Source organism: Ornithodoros turicata, chromosome 1, assembly GCF_037126465.1.
Source record: "Ornithodoros turicata isolate Travis chromosome 1, ASM3712646v1, whole genome shotgun sequence".
Taxonomy (NCBI): Eukaryota; Metazoa; Arthropoda; class Arachnida; order Ixodida; family Argasidae; genus Ornithodoros; species Ornithodoros turicata.
Genome location: NC_088201.1, coordinates 156,056,088 through 156,082,903, shown reverse-complemented (window position 1 = coordinate 156,082,903; position 26,816 = coordinate 156,056,088). Strand labels below are relative to the sequence as shown.

Sequence of the window (26,816 nt, the reverse complement as noted above, 5' to 3'; positions counted from 1 at the left end):
ACATAAACATAGCTCTGCGCGTTCACCCTTAACTCGCCACTCCAGCTATAACGAGGATGAGGAGGTATGATGGCACGTCACTGATGATGGTATAAGGAGAACTCGTTCTGGTTCGCCAGTCAGTGGGGGTCAGCGCCTTGTCCCTTTGCCGCCGTAAACCTGTTTTGCCAGTTCTCCCGGAGAATTGGGGATAGAAGGAGCGGCCGAAGCATTACCGAGCAAGGAGAAAGGCTTTATCAGAACCCCGAACAGCTGAGTAGCAGACGACAGCGGAGTAGCAGACAACATTTTTCTAGGCTAATCAGCAAGCGTTCTGCTTATGGTGTCAGCGCGAGGTTCCAGGCAGATCACAGTCTGGTACTGCTCTTCACCACCGTTGCGCACGGTCGTTTTTTGCGGCGTATTTTAAATTCAATTTCTTTGATAATTATGACTCTGTGGTGTAAATTACTTCGCAAGGTGCATCTTACTGGCCTACTTAACAGTTTTATAGGAAGAAAACTGGGTGTTAAAAATAACTTCTGTGCTACTTTAACTACAATCAACTAGTAGTTTAACTACATGTAGTTAACTACTGGCCATCACTGCAAAATAGCATATTTTTGATGTTTCGTTTGGGGTGAGGTGTGCCGTTCAGCCCGTGCACCACTTGCTGCACCCTCCACTGCATGCATGGCCAATGGGCTGTACGTCAACTTCACCACTTTACCGTTACAAAGACGTGAGGCGTTCACATTTTAATTACCACTGTGGTGCAGTGCCGAACGCAAAGGCTTCACCTCATGATTTGAGTCTGTGGCACAGACATTATTTGTTGTGTGATGCAGAACGAAGATGGCTTTATTTTACTGTGTGATCTCTAATAAAAAGTTCATAAAAAAAGCCATTTGATGCATTGCTTTTGTTCCAAGAACAATGCATACATTGCACATATACATTGCATAAACTATTGCAGAGTTTTACTGCATATTTAGAAGATTTGCAGTGTATAATTGCATGCATATTTTGGGAGTTTTTAGTGCCTATTTATATGCGCTCTACTTATGGCAAAACAAAAGCAAAAACTCAAATTTAGCCACCAACACAGGCTCAGGGTAGCTCTAAGCATTTCACATATTTTGCACATCCATTCCGAATATTGTGTTAATCTGAAATGAGGGAATAACTTTGTTTATTTTCCAACAAAAAAAATCAGTCTGGACTCTGTCCTACTGTTCCCGTAATAAACCACAACTTGTGCCCCCCAAGAACAAAAAATATCAAGGGTTTTTGTTTTTGCTTTCACTTGCCAGCAGGAGTTCTCCATACACATTTTCTGCATGCCCATTACTACAGTAAAAAGGAGTAACTCCAGCACACATGAGGAAAACAGATTAGATAAGCATGTTTAATGCCTGGAAGTAGGGTTCGAATTGTATTAGATACCACAAATGGGTGTAGCCGTTGTCAATAACAACAACAACAACTTTATTTTTAGATGATGAATGAGGAGTTTTATTGCCAGGGGTGGTACTCCACCCAGTTATCTTATCCCATTCACCTAATGTCAGCAATGCACAGTTGGTGTTGCAGCACGTGGGGGTGGTCATAATACCTATCATTGCTTTTTCAGAGTTTGAGGAAGACATAGATGCTATGCTCTCCCTCCATTTCCTCTTTCATGTAGCTTTTCTTGTCCCCTCACAATTTCTGTTGCTGCCCTTCCGCCCGTGCACTCTTGCTATCCCCCATCCGTCTCAGTTGAGATTTCGTGGTTCATCGTTTTCTCTCTTCCTCAGTGGCAACTGTGGTTCCAGACTGTGCAAGCAGCACCGAGAAAAGAGCCCTCAATACTGGCCTTATATGTATTTTGCCCAAGGACTGTGGGAATGTTGTAGCTGTCACAGCCAACTTTCCAGGTGAGCACTTCATGGGTGCATTGTAGCTCACCTGATGTTCCTTAAAGGGACGGTCTCGTACCCCCTGCCCTTTTCATAAAGCGTACCATTCGGTTGCCCTTTGTTGAAAATGGAGTACTGCTAATTTCCCCGACAAAACATGCCACAGTTATTAAATAACCGAATTAAATTGATAAAGATTGCAGAGCATGCCACGATCTGTGTTGGCAACAATAAGAAGGGCCACGTCGCTCTGTGGGTAAGTCCATGATGGGATACAGAAATCGTCTGCTTCTGCGCGCGCTAGTGCATCGGCGTGAGCAGACGACTTTCAGAAGTTACTGGGCACCGCGGCAACTATCGTACATTTTCTTTCAGTTCTCAGGTGAAAAACGCGCATTCTAAGTAGTGGCAAGCATGGTGGTTCAGAACAACTATGTTAATCCTCAGAGACAAGTTAAAAGTCGCAGAACAACCCCATCCACAATCACAAATCTGAAGTCGCCGGCCATCAGCGCGCGCGGTCGCATTACAGCTCCGACCACAAATATATTACGCGCGCTTCCATTACACTCCCCGTTGTACACTGATCATGCTTCGAAATGAAGTGTCGCTGACGACGTACATGGAGGAGGAGTACGTGCTTATTTAAAAGCCGTATTAAATACTCGCGGAAAGAAAACACGTGACTTAGCTTCCACGTATCCGATTGTGCGCCACATTATGGGAGACCCCACAGTCAATGCTCGAACTACATTCTCCGCTCGCTGAGGTATATGCCTGAGTGTCCCCGTTTCGAGAGCAAAGGGGATTACTCAACCCAAGGTGCTTCTGCAAGTTACAATTACCATGACAACGACGATGCACACGCAGGTCGACGTCATACGTGACGTATGCATGAGAGAGGCGCAGCTTTCGTCGTCTGCTCTTACGGCACGTTTCGACAAATTCCTCGAAAACGACTTGGTTATTCCGAATGAAACTTTGATGGTTGTATGTGTACAGTACTCGTGACACTAGTTTTGGCTAAGTTTCGGAATCACCCAGGCTGTAGGAGATCGTCCCTTTAAAGTGCCACTGCGCTCTGAAAAAAGTGATAGTTATATTATTTTGTATTGTACAGGCTACTCAAGCCAACAATGTACATTTTGATCGCTTCGCAAGAATAGAAGACTGGTTTAGCTGACCCCGAACTGTGCAGACTAATAGATATTTGTCTGGAGCTATATTGAAATTTTTTGCAAAGTGTTATGGTCGTTTAGAGAAAATATTAGAAATTGAGCAATATCTCACCCTCTTTTTTTTCTAGTGCTCGCATAAATTTCACCTCAAGATCAGAACTACATAGAACTGAACCCGAAATGAAAACTGCTAAAAACTTATTTTTGGCAGAACCAAAATGAACCTGAAAAGGTTACTGGTTCACGAAAAGGCCCGGCTGGAACGTTCTCATTAGCAAGCCAGCCCATCGTTTCTCTTGAAACCGTGTAGCGGATTTTTAATGGTTCGGCTACGTTTCGAAAAACTTATTTCGGCACAAATCAAACTGATTCATTCGACAAACTCAAGAGCAGCAACACACATGAACGACGGTCCAATCTGGTAACATGTGCTTGAAGTGGCAGGCTAGAGATGCCACAAGTTTCTCGTTTTGCAACACCTTGCATGAAGGTTTTGCCCTAATAAGTAGTATTCGTTGTTCATCAATCAAAATACAAACTCTTAGTACAAAGTACTGACTCGTTCATGACTAGAATTCTCTCAAGGCAGTGTATAGGGCCCTGTGTTTTAGGGCAAAACACGGTAAATCCCGTTCTTACCCCCTGATATGCATCATCATCACTCTGGGTAAAACCCAAAAAAACCTGGGAACAAACATTACAAAGTGCCAAATTAGCCACCAATACGAACACTGGACAACACTAAGCATTTGATATTCAGCACAGTTGTTTTATGGCTGCTGAAATATAATCAGATTTTCACCCCCCCCCCCCTTTCAAGAAACATAAAACTCGACAACGCGGGGCAGCCCTATGTATAATTCTCAGGGTTTGTTTCTGAAAATAATCATGTTTCCGTTTTGTGTTTGTCCCTCTGTTTGACGTACGTAGAAATGTCGACTTCTTGTTTCCCTTTTGTGTTTCCAAGCTACTTGCGGTACCGGTTTTCAGTAATGGTTTCAGTACCGGTTTTTCAGACCTGGCGAGCGCGAAGTGGTGGCGGATCCCTGCACATCGGATTAGATTTCTACTTACAAGTTACCAGCTGCTGTGGGTTACTGGTTCCCATGCCGTGGCTGGGGGGAGGTGACACGTATTTCAATCCCCAGACCGGCTGTGCTGTCTGGAGTTTTTTTTTACCTGGGAGTGGCGTACCGTGCACTTAGCAGACGACACCTTCAGCGTCTTTTCCTGTCGTCTGCTACAGAATATTCTAGTGGCTATGTCGCAGGATATTCTGCACGGTTATCAGTGCCCACGAAGACACGATGTTGGGTGCTCGCGATCGCGTGACAGCAGAAAGCTACGACGTTTTTTTCGTAGCTTCCACAATAGCATTGTGGGGAATGTTGTTTGTGTGAACACACTGCTACTGAGGGTAGTATGTTCATATGATGCAGAATATACGGGGTGTCCCACCATCCATGATAGAAATTCATTGTGAATAACTAGGGAGTGACTTTTTCGGGTTAAACCCGATTTCGCCCGGTTATTCGGTGTTTGGTGCTCAGACTAGAGCAGGCCAAGGGTGGTGCCAAAAGGGTGGCGCCAAGGACTCGTTTCCGTGGATTCTTTTGGAAAATTTATTTGGGAATTTTTGGAGTTCACTTCCAAGATATTAAATTTCCATCAATTGAAGTGAAATAAAGACGATACAAATATGTGGCAAATGTTCCTGGCAGAATAAAAAAAAATCCTTGACCACATGTCTCTCTCTGTTGTCCATGCTATTTACTATGAATTTCTATCATGGTTCGTGGACCACCCTGTACGTTCCAAGTACCTTCCATGCCCCTTTGGCACCAGTAACTCTCAGCAGTAGAAACGGGTGCTGAGACAAGTGCCGTAAAACTTTGGTGTTAGAACGACTGTCATTCCTGTGGAGAGTTGCATTGGTGGGCAAACGTTACGTCACAGTCATGCAGTGTTCAGTGGAAGAGCGTTACGGTAGGGTTGCTACGGTGACTGAAATAGTGTCTACAAGTTCGAGCCCTGTTCCTAGGTGCAGGAACCATGCCAGTTATAAGAGGCAGGGGCAATATCGTAACATGAATTTTTTTTTTTGTCCATTCAGTCTCAGCAAAACGTGGTAGAGGTTCTCTTTCCCTGCATAGAACTATTTTTTTTGTGTGACGTTATTGTGTAGGAAGGTCGTTCAGAGGTCACCGAAGGTTGGGACGAGATACTAGAGTGACATCACCATGGTGTCTTAAGTAGGGCTAGACACATTCTTCCACTGAAGGCAAAAATTTTATTCTTATTATTAGGTCTTAATTAGGTCTTATTATTCTTTAATTTATTCACACTTTTATTATTGTATGTTTGTCTGGGGATCGACCACTGAAACAAATCTAGCTATTTTGCAGCGAATGCAGAATAAGGCCTTGCATGCCATAGGCTGTCTTCCCTTTGATGTATTCTCTGTATTTTGTATCTGTATTTTCAATTATAGTTACATATGGTATTTTTAACATTATTACCACTTACAAATGTAAACTACTTTTAAAAATATTTGTGGAATCGAAGTACCACATGGATAATTTTCAACGTACTTTTGGCTTAGTAGAACAGCATCCCGCCTACTTACTCCGTCATTCTCATCAATTTATTATTCCTAAATGTAGGACGAATTATGGTCGTCAACGTTTGAGTTTTTTAATTCCTGTTTTTTTTTTTACAATTATCGTGACATTATGTCGAGTGCAGCTTCTGCAGCAGATTTTAAACGTCGGTTGACTGCTGTACTTATGTGCTGATTAATTGGCCCACTGTCATTGGTGATTAATATGTGATACCCTTTTCCTCTCCCGGTGCTATTTGTTTGCACTCCTGTTGTCTCTCCTTTCGAGTGTATAATTAATTTTGTCTATAAGTATTTTTGAATTATTTCTTTGCTTTTTTTTTTTTTTTTCACCTTGTTATTGATGTGTGACGCTGTTGGTGTGTGACGCTGCGGGCTGTGGACCTGCGTTACGGGGGTTTGATCCCCTTTGCGGGAAAACTTGTACTGCATGCCTTGATAAGGTATATTAACAACAACAATAAACTTGAAACTTGAAACCTGTGATGCACGAACAACGATAAATGGGTGTAATACCGGTGACTGGTGAAAGATGTAGACGAAACTCAGGTAAAGCGGAATCCAGACACTGTAGGGATGATGACAAATAAAACAAAAACTTGAACGTGAAACATCAATGTTTTGAGACAGTGGGACTCAGCGGTTGAAACGATGCCTGAAAAATATGTCCAAGTGGTTAAGAAGATTTGAAGCGGGTGATGTTGAGGATGTCCGGTGTTAACAGGCTGTCGGGTCCTCTTGTCAGCCGCAGAATGTCTTCTCGAGGATCAGTGCACATTCTCTGCAGCCTTGATCCGCATATGCAGAGGACAGATAGCCACTAACACAATGTTATCAGCATTTTTGCAGACATCAATGCATGATTTCTGTCTTTCTGCAATGTGTTTCTGGTGTGTTCAGGGTTTTGTTGAAATGCGTCGAAATGAGGAATTACTAGAACAGTAGTGTTTCATTTGTTTTTGTTTCTCTCCTTAGACATAAAAACTGCTTCAAGCACAGGGTACCTCGTTGTCAAGCAAGAACGTCAAGATACCAGTTCCAGTTCATCTGCTCCACCAGGGGAACCAGCATGTGCTCCAGAACCGGTGATTGGCAGGTTTTCTGGTGAGGAACTTACGAATGCTATGCTACTTCATAGCCACAAGAGCTCTATGAATGCTATTTATTTATTTATTTATTTATACCCTCAAGGCATAGCATTACAGAGGGGAGTGGTTACATATGGTTCACAATGATCTTATGAAAGTAATTAGGATTGACACAAAAGGCTGACGACGGAAGGCTGTTCCAATCATTACTGGTACGTGGTACAAAAGAACTCATAAAAGAATTAGTACAACAATGCAGGACTCCTACCTTGAATTGATGGTCAATGCGAGATGAGATGTATGGTGGTGAGGAAAGCAACTGTTCTTTTAAGGTAGGGTTATGAAAATAAATGGCGTGAAAAAGAGATAACCTTGCAATTTTTCTACGTGCTGATAATGGTTCTAATGACAGTGAGGTCTTCATCGAGGATACGCTAGCTGTGCGGTTGTAGTTTGATAAAATGAAACGAGCTGCACGATTTTGGATCGCTTCTAATTCCTCTATTAATGTGGAGTGATCGGGATCCCAGACTGATGATGCGTACAGTCGAACCTCGATATAACGAAACCCACGGGGACTGCAATTTCTTTCGTTGTATCGAACATTTCGTTGTACCGAATTGAAGGTCACGGATCGCGACCTCTGCGAGGGTGCGCGCTGTAGATAAGCGTCGATAACTCCCGCGACGATGCGGAAATGTTTTTCGTGAAAAATGACAACAACTACAAATACAGCGCCAAGGTGCACCTACGGCGTTTTATTCTTGCGTGAAATAGCCGGTTATACGCGTCTGCGTCGTGCCTAGAAGACGCGGTGTCACGCATTGTTCGTACGCCGCCGAAGCCTCCGCAGCTTTCTCCATATCGTGTTGCGATCTCCCGCAAACCTTCTACGTCTATGACAGTGCATTTTCCGTAAGGCTCTCCGTTGCTACGGCATGTTTGTCCCCGTCAAGAAAATCATCTAGGCTGATTTCGTCATTTACGCCGCCACGCGAACGAAGCGTTTCCCACGCGCGCGATGGCGCCTTGCGTCTCGTGCTCTTTTTAGTTGGCTGCAACCGGACAGTTCAAAACAAGCGCGAAAAGAAGATGCCTCGGAAGAAAATCCCTAACCTTCCAATGACTCAGACTTCCTTTTGTAGGCACCAGATTCCTCCCGACCATAATCGCGCGTGCCATCTTTCGATGCGGGAACAGGACGCAGCTCGCGCCCTTTGTTTTCATGACCCTAAAGTCGGCTTTGGGGTCATAAACCTTATCTCGTTCTTTCGTTGTATCGAGGCGGCGGCTAAAAAGTGTTTCGTTGTAGCGGGAGTTAAAATACATTGATCTCTATGGCCATCTGCCGGGGAATCCAAATTATTTCGCTCTATCGCGAATTTCGTTGTATCGCGTTTCGTTGTAACGAGGTTTGACTGTATTCTAATTTCGGTCGGACGAGGGTTTTATATAGTGTTAATTTGAGGTGAACCGGGCACATTCCAAAATTTCTCCGAATGTATCCAAGAGTGCGGTATTTGTGACATATTTAATGTGGGATTTCCATGAGAGATCGGTTGTTAATACTATACCTAGGTACTTGTACGCTGTGACTGATTCTAGCTGAAAGTTGTTAATGTGATAGGAACGCGTGGAGCTAATGCGTTGACGAGAAACAGACATGTATTTACACTTGTTAAGGTTAAGTTCCATCCCCCAGAGCCTACACCAAGCGAACATTTGCGATAGATCAGACTGCAAAATAACTGTATCAGCGCTGTTATTAATTTCTCGATATATCACACAATCATCAGCGAACAGACGAACAGGTGAAGACAGGGAGTTTGGGAGGTCATTAACATATATTAAAAATAAAAGTGGGCCAAGGACCGAACCTTGCGGAACACCGGAAGTGACCGGAAGGCAACAAGACGTACGCCCATTGGCTGTTACGTACTGGGTGCGATTGGAAAGAAATGACTCTAACCATGTTAGTACCTGGAGGTCAAGATTGAGGGCGCGTAATTTGCAAAGAAGTAGGGAATGAGGTACTTTATCAAATGCTTTTGAAAAATCTAGGAAGATGCAGTCCGCCTGTGATCCGCGATCCAAATAGGTGTGTAAGTCATGTGTTAGCGAAATCAGTTGTGTTGCACAGGAAAATGATTTGCGAAACCCGTGCTGTCTAGGCGAAAAGAAACCATGGCTGTCTAGATGCTCTGTGAGATATTTAAATATGATATGTTCCAAGATCTTGCAAGATATGCTAGTTAGTGATATCGGCCTATAATTACTAGCGAGAGATTTATCACCTGATTTATGAACTGGAACTACCTTTCCAATCTTCCAGTCGTTTGGCAGGGTACCGCTTTGCAAAGACTGCTCGAAGAGTTTGGACAGAATGATTGAACTGTACATCTTGGTATTTTTCAGGAACTTTGAATTATTGTTGTCAACACCACATGATGAGGATATCTTCAAAGACTCGATTATTTTGACGATGCCAGGCACACTGATGGCTATCGGGTTCATAGGTGTAAAATTACAACTGGGGTATACATTGGCCAGGTCAGGAATACAACTGGAAAACACTTTGTTGAAAACCTTATTGAAATGGTCGGCACATTCATGGGGAGAGACCGGTTCGCCGCTGGGCAGATGAAGTTCAAATTTATTATGGTTAGTCGCATTCTTAAAAGTATTCCAAAATTTCTTCGGGTTAGATGTAAGCATTGATGGAAGAGTATTTCGAAAGAAGGAGGACTTGGTGTCGTTAAACATTGTTTTGTATTCACTTTCCGCTTGTCGATAAGCAGCCCAGCGGGAACACGAGTTTGACAATCGAGCTGCGCGGTAGAGACGCTTCTTTTTGCTCCGTAATCTACACAGCCTTCTACTGAACCACGGCGAACGGGGTGATGATTTGATACGACGAAGTGGAATGTGATCATTGACAAGGCGCTGGGTTTCATTTACAAACATGGACCAGTTGACATCAATCGAGCGATTCTCGAAACCATCCAGGAACTTATCCAGAAATGTTTGCAAGCCGTTGTTAATGGCGTCATAGTTTGCTCTCGCAAAATCCCGAATTGTCTTGTGGCATTTTCTTGTGGCCCGTGGTTCAGTACAGGTGTTAAGAGTGAAGTGAATCATACGATGATCACTTAGGCTTTCGAAGCAAGTAAGTGATGATACAAGGTTAGGTTCAGTTGTCAACACCAAATCAAGTATGGATGAAGTTGCAGGCGTGATTCTGGTTGGTACATTAACGAGCTGAACTAAGTTAAATTCGGAACACAGGTTAAGGAAACCGTAACTGTCTGATGAGAATGGCACAATGCAAGGTGGTGTGACTGACCATAAAATGTTCGCAAAGTTAAAGTCGCCCAAAAGGAAAACTGGTATCCCAGGATAACGAACAGTAATAATGTTGATTACATCATGTAGATTATTGACAAACGCAGGGTTCGATGCTTATCATGTTCCATGTGACCTTACGCCACTTGCTCAAGTGTCGCCTGAGCGGCGTGCTGCTGAAGAGGCCCAAAAAGGCCGAAACAGCTATTTACTTTTAGCTTATTTATTATTTTTGTTTGCTATACTCAATCAAGAAAGTCATGCAGTGTAAGTTACTACAGATGGAGCTAGACATTGGCACCCACGCTGTTGTTGCTATTGTTCTTTTTTCCTTGGATGAAAAAAAGTTACCAGTACAACATCTGTATCAGTGCATCACATTGCTAGGGTGTAGGATCCCAAGAGTTCAAAATACACCAGAAGTGTCTGATCACCACAAACGGAGTTATGAAATGGGAAATGCCAGACGTGAAAATAATGGACGAATATGGGAGATTGTGCCACTTCAGGGACTCTCTTGGTATGACATAGCTACCGTACCTACGGGTACACATCTACGTGATGCTGAGTCTGCAAGCGAAGCATTCCGTCAGCGCGCTGTTGCTGCATGTTCATGAACTGGAGAACGTGATGTGGTAACGAACTCGGTAACGTGCAATGTGCTTGTTGTCATATTCAAAGTCAGAGGAAGTGGTAGCTAAGTCAAAACTGTGAACATGCGACAAGGTTACGTGAAGATTTTTATTAGGGGTGTGCGAGTCAAATCGAATGGGGGAAAAAAATTTCGAATACCGAATCGAATATCGAATATTTGTGCAAAATTTACAATATGCGACTTTCGCACTAAAAGTTTCCGTTTTGTAGCCCATGGCTTTAGTGTAACTTTTCTGGCATTAACTGTCACAAGAGAGACACGCAATTCTTCTGTTTAAAGCCTCTACTCTTTAATTTTACATGAGTGCTTCCTGCTTTTCAGGTGAGCCTACACTTACTGGAGTACTGGAGTGGTTAGCTTCATTTCAAAATTTTGTCAGGCAGTAGCATGTTATACGGATGATGCTGTAATTGTTTCAGACAACCACAGGCCATTTGTGAAACAAACGAATTGGCATCCTGCCTCAGCTTTGCTATGAACACCCCTTAGTTTCTTTGCACTCGCCCTAGGAAGTTGCACTACTGAAATTTTAGACATAAAGGACATCTTTAAGACACCCTTCTTGTTCGTGGGCTGTAGTCATTATTCGAGAGTCCTAACTTTTTAAAGGCAACCTCACAGACATCAAATCAAAGTCCCTTGTCGGCACCGCTAAACTGCATGTGAGAAAGGCCCCACCCCTTCCACAGACGATGTCTACATAACTAACTTTGGATAATGTTATCTTAAACTAAACACCGTCTGGCCTGTGTTGGTCCTGCAGCAAGGGCAATTTCGTAAAGGAGGCTTCACCTCATGCACAAAAGCATCAGGTGAAGTCCACTTTCGGGTTGTGTCGTTCATATTCGTGGAATAGCCGAATATTCGAAAAATCGAATATTGAATATTCGATTCGATTCGATTCGAGAATTCGAATATTTGCACACCCCTAGTTTTTATTGAAAGTACCTTGTTATGTGGGTTTGCATGTAGGCGGTGGTGCAGGCCGCGTCAAGTGTATTCGCGTGAACGAAAGCACAAAGTGAACAAATGTGGCTCAGTGCTTCTGCTATTGTAACACTGGATGGAGGCAGTGACAGCTACGCCACACCTTGGCAATGACTGCTTCGTCGCTTAAATGCGCTATCATTAGAGCCTGAAGTTTTCGGGCTTCACCCGATTCTTCTCCGAATTTGCGTCCTGAATTGAAGGTTGCCTCCTTAGGGTGAAACCCCCGGATTTCTACCCGATTTTTCCCGATTTCCCAATTTTACCCGGCAAATTGCTCTCTCTGAGACGTGTGTGGGACTGCACACCAACTTGTTTGTTGGTGTGCAAATACAGTTACATCAAATTACACAAAGTACATTCTACTCAGTACCTTATTTTTTCAATCATCTTGCCACTGCTGCCAGGTTCTCGCAGCGTTTCACAGTTTTCGTTTCTTTGCTCTGGTTCTAGTACACTCTGTGTCCATTTTGTCTGAGTGATGGAAGGATTACCGTCCAGTAGGGTTGATTTAGGTAGGGAGATGCCTACATTCTCAGGTCGCATCATGGAACCCACCAGGCAGCCTCCTTTGCTTGCTTGGCGACATCTCGAGACCGTATTTTGGACGGATTTCCCAGACGAAAACAACACTGTTTTGTGGAAGACAGGGCTGTGATCAGGGATGAAAACACAATGTTTCTTCACCAAGAGCCAGTGAAAGAATGAACACGCTATAGCTGAGCGGTAGCGACCAAGAATGGTGATGTGATTGATGACGTAATGAGCTGTCATCTTTTTTGGGACATTCAACAGCTTGCCGTCCGTGACGATGAGTTGATTGTTGCGTGTTTCAATTGGTCTAGAAATCGTTCTTCTTACATGTTGAACAATTGTGACTCACTTGATTTGTAGACGTGCTTTGATTATCCAAAATCTTCCCCTGACCCGGATGAGTGTATCTCATACCCCAGAATGCAGTAACTGCAGTAACATTATCAAAAAGGTTGCCGTAGTAGGAGTGTGCTGGAATGAGAACGGGTTGACGCCCTGCGAACGACTGCTGGCGGCATTTTGGTGCAGTCTGAACTGTGCTTACCAAGGAAGAAGATTGTGCTAGTTGGGAAAATTCGAGAAGTATATCTTAAATTTATTTTAAATATGTTTTTAAGTATTTGGTACTCCGTTATGAATACCGTTGCTTACAGGGATTTTCAGCTGTATCATAATTACAGTTAGCTCTCAGTATTTAGTATATCTCATTTTAAACACTTTTGTGCGGTATTTTGTACATGTCTTTGGGCTTTTCTTCCTTCATTTTCCTTTAAAAGCTGCGGCACGACTATCCTTAGCCGGAGGTTGTGGCAGATGATGTGAGAGAGAGATGAGTGTTTCCATGTTCCTCAATGAGACGTCTGCTCTCGTGCTATCGTCAGTCCAGTCTCATACAGTAGTTTCGTACAGTAGATTTATTACAGTAGTTCGTTTCAGTTTTGTTGCAGTACGTTAGTTTTGTTGCAGTACGTTACAGCATGTTACAGTTTCATTGCGTACGTTACAGTTTCGTTGCAGTACGTTACAGCATGTTACAGTTTTGTGGCAGTACGTTACAGCATGTTACAGTTTTGTTGCAGTACGTTACAGTTTCGTTGCAGTACTTTACAGTTTCGTTGCAGTACGTTACAGTTTCGTTGCAGTACGTTACAGTTTCGTTGCAGTACGTTACAGTTTCGTTGCAGTACGTTACAGCATGTTACAGTTTTGTTGCAGTATGTTACAGTTTCGTTGCAGTACGTTACAGTTTCGTCGCAGTACGTCACAGTATGTTACAGTTTTGTTGCAGTACGTTACAGTTTTGTAGCAGTACGTTACAGTTTTGTTGCAGTACATTACGGTTTCGTTGCAGTACGTTACAGTTTCGTTGCAGTACGTTACAGTTTCGTTGCAGTACGTTACATTTTCGTTGCAGTACGTTACAGTTTCGTTGCAGTACGTTAGAGTTTCGTTGCAGTACGTTAGAGTTTCGTTGCAGTACGTTACAGTTTCGTTGCAGTACGTTAGAGTTTCGTTGCAGTACGTTACAGTTTCGTTGCAGTACGTTACAGTTTCGTTGCAGTACGTTACAGTTTCGTTATAGTACGTTACAGTTTCGTTATAGTACGTTACAGTTTCGTTGCAGTACGTTACAGCACGTTACAGTTTTTTGCAGCACGTTACAGTTTCGTTGCAGTACGTTACAGTTTCATTACAGTAGTTCCTACTGTAGTTTTGTTTCCTCCGATGGCGCTCTCCAAACAGGAGAAGAAATACCTGCACGTGTTACACATATGTGCCAACTGCCCTTTAACAGGTTTTCTGGTTGGGGACAACCAGCCGCAGTGCGTAAGCAACCACGTGTGACCGCTGTACCGGAAGATGTTCTTAAAAAGGAACAAAGTGAAGTGCCACAGGTGTGAACGGACGAAGACCGCTGGCATCATCGGTGAAATGGCTGCGGCCATGCAATATGCAATGTCCCGAAATGGCGCGTCTTTGCAATTTGTGGTTGATGGAAGCAACAATAGTGTGTCACAGCTCCACCCACTAGTGGCTACTTATGACATAGAGGAATCTCAATACAGTGGCAATGCTATTTCGAGTGCACAAAATTAATGTGTCCCCCCCTTCCCCGGTCGCACTGCAGGCAGCCTCCCGAATTTTGAGTTTGCCAAGGTTGGCAGGTATGCAGATTCACCCCTCTCAAGCACTTTTCCAAAGTATTACACTTGATTTCCATTCCACAGCAGTTTTATCACCTGCACACCCAATTGATCAGGGCGATTTCATGCCTGCCTTTTGAGAGCTCGTGAGTTATGGCTAGGGGTGTCTGCGAATCCGAATATATGGAGTCTAATTGAATATCAAATCGAATGGGAGAAAAAATGTTGAATATTGAGTTGAATATGGAATATTCTAAGAAGTTTTACAATATGTGGCTTTCGTACTAAAAGTTTGCAATTTGTAGCCCATATCTATAATGTAATTTTTCTAGCATTCATAATTATTCACATGCAATCCGTCTGTGGGAAGCCCCTATTCTTTAATTTTATGTGAGAGTGCTTTCTGATTTTCAGGTCAGTCTACACTTACTGGAGGTTTATTTCAAAATTTTATGTCAGACAGTGGCATATGAGTGACACAGATGAAGCTATAGTTGTTGTGAAACAAACAAGCTGGCATCCTGCTTCAGCTTTGCCATGAACACCCTTTAGTCTCTTTGCTGGAGCGTGTATGTCTGGCACGGGGAAGTTGCGTTGCTGAAAATTTGAACATAAGTGGTCTTTTGAAGTCACCCTTTTTGTTCGTGGGCTGCAGTCATTATTCAAGAGTCCGAACTTTTTTCCGAACTTTTTCCGAAAGTCCCCGTGCACCTAAAATGCATTGTGGGAGGGACACCACCCCTTCCACAGACGATGTATACACACAATTAACTTTGGATAACGTTGTCTTAAAGTAAACATCGTCCTGCCTGGTTTGGTCCTGCAGGACTGGCAATTTCGTAAAGCAGGCTTCACCTCATGCATGGGAGCACAAGGCGAAGCCCACTTTCGGGGTAGTGTCGTTCATATTCAGGGAGAAGTCGAACATTCGCCAAACCGAATATTGGATATTCGATTCGAATTTGAGAACTCGAATATACGCACACCCTTAGTTATGGCCCCTTTCGTATATACGCTTTCGCTTTCCCGTGGATGCGCTGCAAGAGTGGATAAAACTTTCACAGTGTTGAACTGGATACTGCATTTTGTGAAAAATGTGGTGTATATTATTAAGGTGCACATTATTTTTCCCCTATTAGAAGCAGCAGGTGATTCCATCATGATAAAGAAGGAAGCTCAGGATACCACCACTACGTCATTCTCCCCAGGGAGCCATGGAATCACGGAAGAACTGATAACAAAAGGCAGATCTGGTGTGTATATATTTACCTGTTTACCAACATAACAATGAACATAAGTACAGCAGAACCACTTTATAGTAAACTGGCTGGGACTTGTGGATAATTTTACTATATCGGGAGTTTTACTATATCAGGCTCAGTCTTAAAAGAGTCATAAATGGAGCAGGACAAGTCATTGAGAGATTCGTTACAGTGCTGTGTGCAAATGGGAACTCTGCTGCATTGAAAAACACTTTATAAAGGTGTAAAAGAATGACATAATTGAAGCCTGCAGTGTTGTAGACTTTGTATACAGTCGAACCCATTTATTACGATCTTTGATAGAACAATAACTCCGATATTGCGATCGAATTGCTGGTTCTCGTCAGCTCTCCCACTGAACTACATGTAAACGAAACATCGATATAATGATTGCCACAAAAGCGCTTCCCCTCATAGAGCGATAGGAATTCACCTGGCAGCCGATAAAACTCATGAAAATTAGAAAGCAAAATTGCACCATTTCACTGAAAACAAATTACATTGGCATTTTCAAGAGCCTTCACCTGCGTGCCCGCTAAAGTGTCGAAGTCAGTGCGTTAATCCGTGCATGACTGCTGGGGATTAGATGCGTGCATTGCAAGGCACACGACTTCGAAGGGGCGGAAGGGGCTTGCGCAAAGTAGAGAACATTATCAGGGTGTCTACCAACCTGGAAAACAGGGAATTGTCAGGGAATTTTCATGCAACTAGAAAAGTCAGGGGATTATCAGGGAATTTGCGAAGGAGGCAGCTGAAGTCGGGGGAAAATCGCAGACAAGTGCTGTCATGGTAAGCAGTGAATCACGAGTGCTGATGAGTGGTTGAGAAAGCACGCCGCAGAAACGTCTGTGGAAAGTAGCAGTTCACCAACACGACAATCTCAGAGGTGGAAAAAGTAGGGCGGTCTTACTAATTTCTGAATAAATGATCTGCTTTATGAGGGATCTGGTATCAAAGCATCTGGTAGCAGCAGGCACCAAATTCTCTTTTGTTTTGGTCAGGGAATTTGCTTGAAACAGTCAGTGAAAATCTGGAAAAGTCAAGGAGTTTGAAGGCTACAGTTGAGTAGACACCCTGGTTATTCCCTCTTCACTTCGTTCTCTCGTCTTCAAGCTGAAATCCACCATTAAGAATAAACGTTTAAGAATAAAACATTCAAGAATATTCCGCTTAAAAAAGACACGGTTAAAAATATATCTCCTAAAATAAACCGCTTACTATCCCCGCTTAGAGATCACCGTTTAATAATCCACCATTAAAAATAAACTGTTTCAAAATCCCCTCACCATCTAGCACGGAGGAGGTCTGATTGCAATTTACGCCGTGTTATATCATGTTATGTTAGGTTAGTTTAGTTTGGTTTCGGTTAGTTTGGGACAGTTTAGGCTAGTTTGGTCCATTGAGGTTAGGTTGAGCCCCTTGCTTGCAGTTCACTTTGATTTGGGCCATACCACATGACTCTAGCAACTATAGGGTGGATTTGGGGGGATTCTGAAACGATTTATTTTTAACGATATATTCTTAACCGTGGATTCCTTAGTGTTTATATTTAAACGGGGATATTTCGGCGATTATTTTTGTGCGTTTATTTTTAAGCGTATATTCCGGGAGATATATTTTTAACGGTGGGTACTTACGCGTTTATTTTTGAAAGATTATTTTTAATGGTTTCAAACGGGATACACCCATGAGGTTAGGTTAAGCCCCTTGCTTGCAGTTCACCTTGATTTGGGCCATACCACATGACTCTAGCAACTGTAGGGTGGATTTGGGGGGGGGGATTCTGAAACGATTTAGTTTTAACGATATATTCTTAACCGTGGATTCCTTAGCGTTTATATTTAAACGGGGATATTTCGCCGATTATTTTTGTGCGTTTATTTTTAAGCATATATTCTGGCAGATATATTTTTAACAGTGGGTACTTGCGCGTTTATTTTTGAAAGATTATTTTTAATGGTTTCAAACGAGATACGAACCCGAGCAGCAATTTCTCGAAAGCTCGTCTTTAACGACACGCTGATGTAACGATGAGATTTCACGTTCAAATCAATATTGTTATAAACGGGCTCGACTATACATCGCAAACTGTCGCTTTTGAAATGGCAAACTTGCTGTCGATTTGCTTATGTGTCAGTTCGTTCCTGTCCACCAGTTGCATTGTGGTCGTCTTTTGAAGCAGTGTCAGCGCTTTGCATTTTCTGCCAGAGTCCGTCGTCAGTGCAGACAACAGCAGTAAGCTATTGGCCATACATTTCCTGATAAAAGCAGTTTTAGGGGAGATGTAAAATGGAAGTGTTGAACCGGTTTGCGAACCAGTTAGATTCTTGGTGCGGCCGAACCGGAACTGAACCGGAACGAAATCCAAGTAACATATGAACGCGAACGAACCTGTATTTTTTGCGGTTCGTCACCTTGACTACGACAACAGCACTGAACTGCCAACCTGAGAATTTTATGTTGCGCAAAAGTGGGTGCATAAACACACTGAAAAATATCCCCTCCCAAGCTCTCGCACTTTTAGTTTTGTGAAAGATATGTCATTGAATTCTAATAAAAATAAGCTACGTCACCTAGAACCATGCGGTCAACACCATTTGTTCTCACAAGTTTTTTGTTACCTCCTGATGTGCATGTCATTGAAGTTTAACTATGTAAATTTTGCGAACTGAACTCTGAAATTTGCCAAGTAAAGGTCACTTTTTCAAGTCAAGGAAGCAGCAGTTCGTTTGTTTGCTTCCTTGTCCTTGTCCGCTTTTTGTTTACCATTATGTCGCATGTATGAATTCGGGGGTTAAGGATAACAAAAAAGGGAGTGATAGCACAGCTGTAAACAGGAAGTTAGACACATGGAGAGTTTGGGAGAGGTGTATTTATGCACCCACAGTTTCATGAAATAAAAATGTCTCGTTGTCAGTTCAGTGCATTTGTCGTCCTTTGTCTTTGTTCCCACACTGAGGGTGAAAACTCACTCACTAATTTTAATTTAATAACTCACTAATTTAAGTTTTAACAATTTTCTGCTGAATACTAATCTGTGCCTTATCACCAGGAGTTATTGTTTTCCATGTTTATTTTTACGGAAATTTCACGTGTCATCTATTTCACATGAAAAAAAAAATCTGTTTTTCAGTAGAAATATTTAGGCTAAAGAGTAGATCTGAAATTGAGGTGTTTAAGTAGGTTAGGGTGCTGTGTTTTGTGTTGTATGTTTTTTTTTTTTTAATATTGGGGGGGGGAAGGTAAAAATGGGATCTCATTTCAAGGGCAGTGCTTTTCAGAGGCAAACTTGAAATTGTATGTTGTAGTAACAGCAACGAACATGAATAGTACAACAGCTACAAAGTGACACGCGGAGTTTTCGAGTTTGCTGCGCTCATCCGCAAATGCATCGCTACACGTCCGATAACCGAAACTAGTACACAGTTGTATGCAGCCTCCATTAATGTCCACCCCCGGGGAAACCACGGCATGCTTCACGCATACAGCCTGAAGTTTTCGGGAAATTTTTTTTCTTTCTAAATTTGGGGAGTAAAAATTGGGTAAATAAACAGGTGCTCTAAATTCATGCAAATTTTGGTGGAAAAACTTCCAATACGCTAAATTTGGGGCGAAATGGAGCTCAGTTGCTCAAACTAACTGAACTAATTCTGTGCAAATAGTGATGTAACTGTGCTTGCTCCTAAACAAGTTAGTGCATTCCTACAGGTGTCTCCGTGAGGGCAGTTTGGCGGGTAAAAATCTTGTTTCACCCTAAAGAGGTGACCTTCAATTCGGGGTGTGAATTCGGGGAAATTGGGGGAATTGTCAGGGAATTTTAATGGGGACTGGAAAAGTCGGGGGATTTGTCCGGGAATTTTCCAAACAGCAGATGAAGTTGGGGGGAAAATCGCAGGCAAGTGCCATGACTATGCGCAGCAAATCCTGAAAACCTATCAGCGGTTGAGCGACCGCGAGTAGCACTTCGCCAATACGACAATCTCGGAGACAGAAAAGTAGGGCGGCCTCGCTAACACCCAATAAATTATCCGCTTTATGAGTGATATGTGTGAAAACGGAGCAGCATGCACCAAGCACCCTTTTATTTTGTTCAGGGAAATGGCTTCAAATAGTGAGTGAAAACCTGAAAAAGTCGGGGAATTTGAAGGCCGCAATTTCATAGGCACCCTGGTTTTACGGGACGTAATTTTCCCTCCTATTAGGAGCAACATTGGCAGCAGGTGATTCCATCTTCATAAAGGAGGAACCTCAAGGCACTGTTACATCGTTCTCCCCACGAAGCCGTGAAAACGTGGAAGAAGTGATAACAGACTCTGGTGTGTATGTTAATCAGCAGAAAACTAACATACGGTATTTACCTAACAATCTACACCATTATCACCTCTAGTCTGACACGAGAAATCTTGCTGCACAAAATCCTGTCTTTGTTGTCACCACATTCCCAATCCAGCGCCGCTCGAATGTGACGCTTTCGGTTCCCCATTCCAGTTAGAAATTCTGAGGAGCCCAGTAAAACCTTGAATGCGAACTTGCCAACTCGGCTAAAATTAAAACTCATCTACCAATGGGTGCACGGGAGAATGCAAAGCGCCGTGCATTCATTGGGTTCTTTGTTTTCGGGTTAAACCCAGCTTTTCGTGATAGTTCCTCCGGGACAAGTTTTCAAGAATTCGAGTAAAAACCCGAAATCCCTGTGGACCTTCAACTTGTCGTTCTAGGAAAACCATCGGGAAAAGTGAATTGTAGTATCGGCAAAGAGAACTATTTGTGACTACCTATTTGTCCTCCTCTTGTAATCTCCTCCTGCAGGAGAAAAAAGACAAGCTTTTGTGGAGCTCAAGCAAGTGTTTGAATATGGCGGTATTCCACTGCCCCAGTTCCGAGCGGAAATTATTCTACTTTCTCGCCCCACTGTCACAGCAGTAGCTTGTTTCATATGTTCTAGGTGTTAACCCAATTCTTCCCTGAATTTGCACCCCGAATTCTAGGTTACCTCTTTAGGGTAAAACCCAATTTTTACCTGGCAAATTGCCCTCATTGAGACCTGTAGGAATGCACACTAATTTGGTTGGCAGCAAATGCAGTTACATCACTGTTTGTACCAAACTAGTACAGTTAGCTTGAGTAACTGAGCCCGATTTCTGCCAGAATTTAGCATGCTGGAAGTTTTTCCACCCGAATTTGCATGAATTTAGAGCACATGTTTCTTTAACCTAATTTTTACCCTCTGAATTTAGAAAAAAAATATTTCCCGAAAACTACAGGCTCTAAGAAGAGAGCATGTATTTAGTACATAACATGGACCGCAAGTTTTCGACTTATTTTGTTCAAAAAGGTCGCCAATGACAAGGTCCACAATCACTCGCTAAATGGCTCTGATGCCGTGTTTCCATGGGAAAAAAAAAAGCTTCTTGGCAGACTGTTACTTCATCTTAAGTCTAAACACACAATCTTATTGATTCTGAGGCAGTCAACAATATGAGTGTCTTAAACCTAGCAGTTTTCCCTGGTAAAGTCTCTCACTGTTCTTGCTGCTTGTTCACTTAGTATGAATTGTCACCTACAGCGCCACTTGCACACCTTAGTGTCCTAAACGTTACATTTCTCAGCATGAGGCTTAGGTGGGAAGGCACAGCCCTGATTGATGTTTGGAGGAGTCTGGAAACAATGATAATATTCCAGGCATGACTATCGTTGATGTTGAAGACGGAATGATAAGGCAACAAGTTGAACAACGTTAAAAACTGATCTGTTTGATTGTGCATTAAAATCGATAAAAATGCCAGTGCAGGGCAACACTGAAATGTTGCCCTGCTCTGGGGCTTTTTGCGATTTTGATACTATACTGCACTACGTTTTGTAAAAATTATTTACGTAGACGTATGATTTTTTCCCCTCCTATTAGAAGCAACAGTGACAGCAGAAGATTCCATCCTCTTAAAGGAGGAACCTCAAGACACTGCTACGTCATTCTCCCCAGGAAGCCACGGAAACACGGAAGAAGTGATGATTGATTTTGGTGCGTATGTTAACCAGCAGAAAACGAATCTGCTTCACAATCCACGCCATCCCATAATTTGGGCACCCCTAGTTTGACACTTGAAATCCTGCTTGCACGAAAACCTGTCTTTATTGTCAACGTATTCCTAGGGTCCTGTGTTTCCAGGTCTTGTGTCCTTTCAAAATCGGTGTGTAAAAAATCAGGTTTTATTTTGGGATCCGTAAAATAGTAAAATTGGGTGATATCGGCTGGAAAGTAAAAAAAACAAGTGCTTCTTTCACTTTAGATTAACATAAGGTATGGAACAGCTGTCTTGAATGTCCAATGCTTAGTGTTCTGCAGTTCAGTCACCTGTATTGGTGACTAAATTGTCATTTTTTAAAGTTTGTTTTCATTTTTTTGGGGGGGGTGGTACCTTGGGGGCAGAGGGACGTAAAAAGTGTTTTACCCTAAAACACGGGGCCCTACATATTCCAAGAGCCTGAAGTTTTAGGGTTTAACCCTATCCTTCCCCAAACTGGCACCCCGAATTGAAGGTTGCCTCTTTAGGGTGAAACCCCGATTTTTACCTGGCAAATTGCCCCCCACTGAGAAGTTCGTAGGAATGTACACGGACTTGCTTGGCAGGAAGTACACTTAAATCACTGTTTGTACCAAACCAGTACAGTTAATTTGAGCAACTGAGCCCGATTTCTCCCCAAATTTAGCATACTGGACGTTTTTCCACATGAATTTGCACAAATTTAGAGCACGCGTTTATTTACCCGATTTTTACCCTCCGAATTTAGAAAAAAAATGTCTCCTGAAAACTTTAGGCTCTACATATTCCTAATCCAATGCTGTTCGAATGTGATGCTTCGGGCTCACACTCACAACAGCATTCCAGTTGGAAAATCGGAACCCCGAGAAGCCTTGAATGGGAACTTGCCAAGTGCAAATTCAGCCACTAGCAGGGGAGAATGCAAAGCACTGTGCATGCAGCAGTGTTGCTCATGTTAATCTGAAATACAAGAAATGCGTTCGCCTGTAAAACTGCTTTTCCATCGGGTTTTACCCTGTTTGAGAGCCCTTGAAATAAACCCCGATTTCTGCAACCCCCTCCCTCCCCCAGTTTCTCAATACACAGAAACAGCCTAAGTACGTATAGGCTCTTGTGTTTGCGGATTTTGTTTTTTTGGAAAATCGGAGGTGCACAAATCGGGTTTTATTTCAATAGCTGCAAGACAGGATGAGACTGGGCAATATCAGGCTGAAAAGCAGATTTTCGGGTTGAAAATTACTACTAAAATAGAATAGAATATAATAAAAATAAAAATAAGTAAGTGAATAATATATTTCTCTATATATGGGTTTCGCTGCAGGTGAGAACAACGCAAATTCTGGGTGAAGATGGATTTTACCAGGCTTAATCCAAAAACACGAGCGTCTAAGTATGCAGAAGGCACAAAGGATTGTGTTTGAAATTCTGGCAACAAACCGGAACTTACTAGATTATACCAGCCATGTCATATAAAGGTCATAATAAATACCGTAATAAAGGCCGTAATGTCATATAAAGGCCATAGTAAAGCGAAATTTTGAGCTTGTAGGTGGCAAGCAGCAGTTGGTATCTATTGTTACCGCATGTGACCAAAATCTCTTGCGCATCGTGTGGTAACCCTTGGTAATGGATACAACTACAGCGCCGCCACAGACACAGATAACAATTGCAGTACTGTATATTTCTCTGTGTGTTTATTTTCCTGTGGCAGTTCAGTCGAAATTTTATTATGTTTAAGACCGATACGCCGCATAATGAATATATGTGGGCACCCAAGCAAATCGTACAAATCCGATGACAATAAAAAAAAAAATAATAATATGGGGTGTGATCCAGCGTGACGATCGCAAAAGTTCTTGCTGTTGCTAGTGTCTATCTAATCTAAGCAGCATTCTTGAATAGTTTCGAAATTACGAGGTTTTCAAACTACAGTAAATCTCTGTTATAACGAACTTGACGGTCGCGCGCAACCTGTTCATTATATCCGAAGTTCGCTATAAATGGAATGGACAAAAAATTTGATTCAAAAGGCCAGCAGTGTAAGAAACATGAGTCATGTATGCCGTTCATTGAAAATACATCGTTAACGGCGCCTGTTTATACACAGTTGCGGAGATCACGGCGTTTTCTAAGTCATCAAGGTGGTCCAGGTGGGCCGCGGCGAGTGCCTTCGCGTACACAAAATCGCGGACCGAAGCAACGTACTTGAGTGCCTCCGCTGTAGTTAAAATGTAAGGAGGGGAAGACACTGTGTCATCATCATCGTCATCGGAAAGTTCGTTTGGCGGCGGGCGCACGTCGGCAATGATGTCCGAATCACTCAAGTCCGCGACGGCCTGTGCGTCGTCATCTGCTGTCGCGAACTCCTCGAAAGACTGACAGCCGTCAGTCAGATTCGCAGCCGTTGCTCTGTCCCAAAGTTCTGTGTCGGTATCACGCACACCAAAGTCCACTTCACGTTCGGCGTCTGTAGCCAGTGCCTGATGAACAAATCCAGCTTTTCTGAAGCAGTTTCGCAATGTTTCCCGCTTCACCTGCATCCATGACGCCTTAATCATCGGCCAAACGGGTGCACGTGCAGCGCGCGCTGATACTGACAGCGCATTGGCTGCAAAGCGAGGTCACGTGCAAGCGGCGCCTGACAAATCCGCGGGCGTCTGACGTCGCGCGCTCACCTTCTCCAGTGGTCGAGGGAGCTCTTTCGGTCACAGTAACCGAAGGCTCCCCGGCAATTCGTTCATAATAGGCGGGGGCAATTTCCATAGACTCAATACAAATTTTGACGGTCGTTCGTGAGGCATTCGTTATAACCGAAGATTCGTTATAAGTGGGGCTGTTATAACCGAGATTTACTGTACTTCCAATGTCGTGATGCGGCCATTGCTGGCCACCATGACAGCCTATATGTACGTAATAGCATTTTAAAAGTTCAAACAATCTGGATTTAACCGGGATCAGCTGGTGGGGGCTGGTACGAACCCCCGCCCCGCTGGTCTCGATTGAACCAATCAACACACACTATCTTTCCTGTGCATACAGCAACATAAGAGATACATATGTACATATAGCAATAGCATGTGGCTACCTTGGCGGTCTGGCTACAGTGCTGCCCCTATGAGGGGTCCGTCTGCACGATTCGCTAGGGGCGCTACTCGCCCTGCAAGATCTGCATCGTGATTGTGCAATAGAAATTTCAATTTTTATTGTGCAGAAGCATACATACGACTACCATAGCAGACGACAGCAACAGCTATTATGAAAATGCATAGAATGATGATTTAGAGCCTGTAGTTTTAGGGTTTTACCCGATTCTTCCCCGAATTTGCACCCCGAATTGAAGGTTGCCTATTTAGGGTGAAACGCGATTTTTACCCGGCAAACTGTCCCCACTGGGACATCTGTAGGAAGGCACTAACTTAATTGTTTGGCAGCAAATGCAGTTCCATCACCGTTTGTACGAAACCACTACAGTTAGTTTGAGTAGCTGAGCCCGATTTCTCTCCGAATTTAGCATACTGGAACTTTTTCCACCCGAATTCGCACGAATTTAGTGCACACGTTTATTTACCCCATTTTTACGCCCCGAATTTCGAAAAAAATATTTCCCGAAAACTTCAGGCTCTAATTATTACTATAAAAGTAAACTATTAAAATGTGTGTCATTTTTCTCCTATTATAGAAGCAACAGTGGAAGCACATGGTTCTGTCCACATAAAGGAGGAGCCTCAAGGCACCGTTATGTCACTGTCCCGGGAAAGCCATGGAAACACTGAAGAATTTATAACAAAAGGCAGTTCTGGTGAGTATGTTCAGCTACCCCACCTGCTACACTTCGTCTAACCCGAAAACCCACCCCTACAGCTGATGTGTAGGAGTACCCCAAATGATACCCGTTGCTTTCCTTATGCATTCTTGGCAACGGGCGAGAGGGAACGGGCGAAGAGCATGCCGGGAAGAGGGAGAGATGCGTGTAGGCTATCTTAGGTAAACAATGGGTGCATGGAGATTACATGGTCGCCACTGCCAAAACTTTCAGTGGGAAACTGGTCCCTAGAGGAATTTGTGGCACCGAGCGCCGCTTATTTATAGAACTTGAAGTTTTAGGGTTTAACCCAATCCTTTCTTCGAATTTGCACCCCGAATTGAAGGTTGCCCCTTTAGGGTGGAACCCGATTTTTACCCAGCAAGTTGCCCTCACTGAGACGTGTGTGGGAATGCACACTAACTTGTTTGGCAGCAAATGCAGTTACATCACCATTTGTGCCAAACCAGTACGGTTAGTTCGAGTAACTGAGCCCGATTTCACCCCAAATTTAGCATACTGGAAGTTCTTTCACCCGAATTCGCATTTCACCCGGATTTAGAAAAAAATATTTCCCGAAAACTTGAGGCTCTACTTATTTGTTATGGATTACGATACATCCTGTGTAATTACATTGAGGTATGTAGATTTCAATGTCCAAATGGAGTGGCGCCGCTAAACTAGACATGGCCGTATAGCATTCATCCGTTCTGGAAAAAGGGACCAAAATTCCATGCGTCCCACAAACACACACACACACACACACAGATTCTCGCACTTCGGTGTATTCTCGCATGTAGCTGGTAAAGCAGAAAGAGGAGGCGTGTGTTGTAAGGACTGAGCTAATATGCTGAAAAGTAGGATGTGGTTGCATAGCTTTAGGGGTGTTTCTAAGCCAACGTACACTTCACGCAAGAACGCTTAATTCTTGAGGAGTCATTAACGGGTGTTCCAACCCTTAAATTTCTCAGTGCGAGGCATTGCAGTGAAACACATGCTGGTTTCCCTTACACTGCCCTGTCCTTTTTGTGTCTAGCATGCATCGTTAGAACATTTTCACAGAATCTAAGTTCCCCTACAGAAACGAGTGGTAGGTATTATGCCCCTGTATGGGTGATATTGTATATATATTGTATATATTGATATTGTGATATTGTATATATATTAGGGGTGTGCAAATATTCGAATTCTCAAATTCGAACCGAATATCAAACGCTCGAATTATTCGATTCGCGAATCGAATATCCAATATTCGATTTTTCGAATATTGGCTATTCCACGAA

The 26,816-nt window shown here is 43.0% G+C and overlaps 1 protein-coding gene across 6 annotated transcripts in view; it reads left to right on the top strand.

The window, feature by feature from the left end:
• The window catches only part of LOC135378682 (zinc finger protein 62 homolog), a 99,415-nt gene that overhangs the window by 42,519 nt on the left and 30,080 nt on the right, over nt 1-26,816 (top strand). For 4 of the 6 annotated variants that reach the window (XM_064611763.1, XM_064611762.1, XM_064611761.1 and 1 more), the window contains 6 exons: nt 1,779-1,898; nt 6,654-6,782; nt 15,568-15,681; nt 19,893-20,006; nt 21,596-21,709; nt 25,411-25,530. In XM_064611763.1, coding sequence (XP_064467833.1) covers nt 1,779-1,898; nt 6,654-6,782; nt 15,568-15,681; nt 19,893-20,006; nt 21,596-21,709; nt 25,411-25,530 — 711 coding nt within the window. Of the gene's footprint in view, nt 1-1,778; nt 1,899-6,653; nt 6,783-15,567; nt 15,682-17,881; nt 17,926-19,892; nt 20,007-21,595; nt 21,710-25,410; nt 25,531-26,816 lie in introns of those variants that run through there. The other 2 variants (XM_064611764.1, XM_064611767.1) reach the window with 2 other exon arrangements.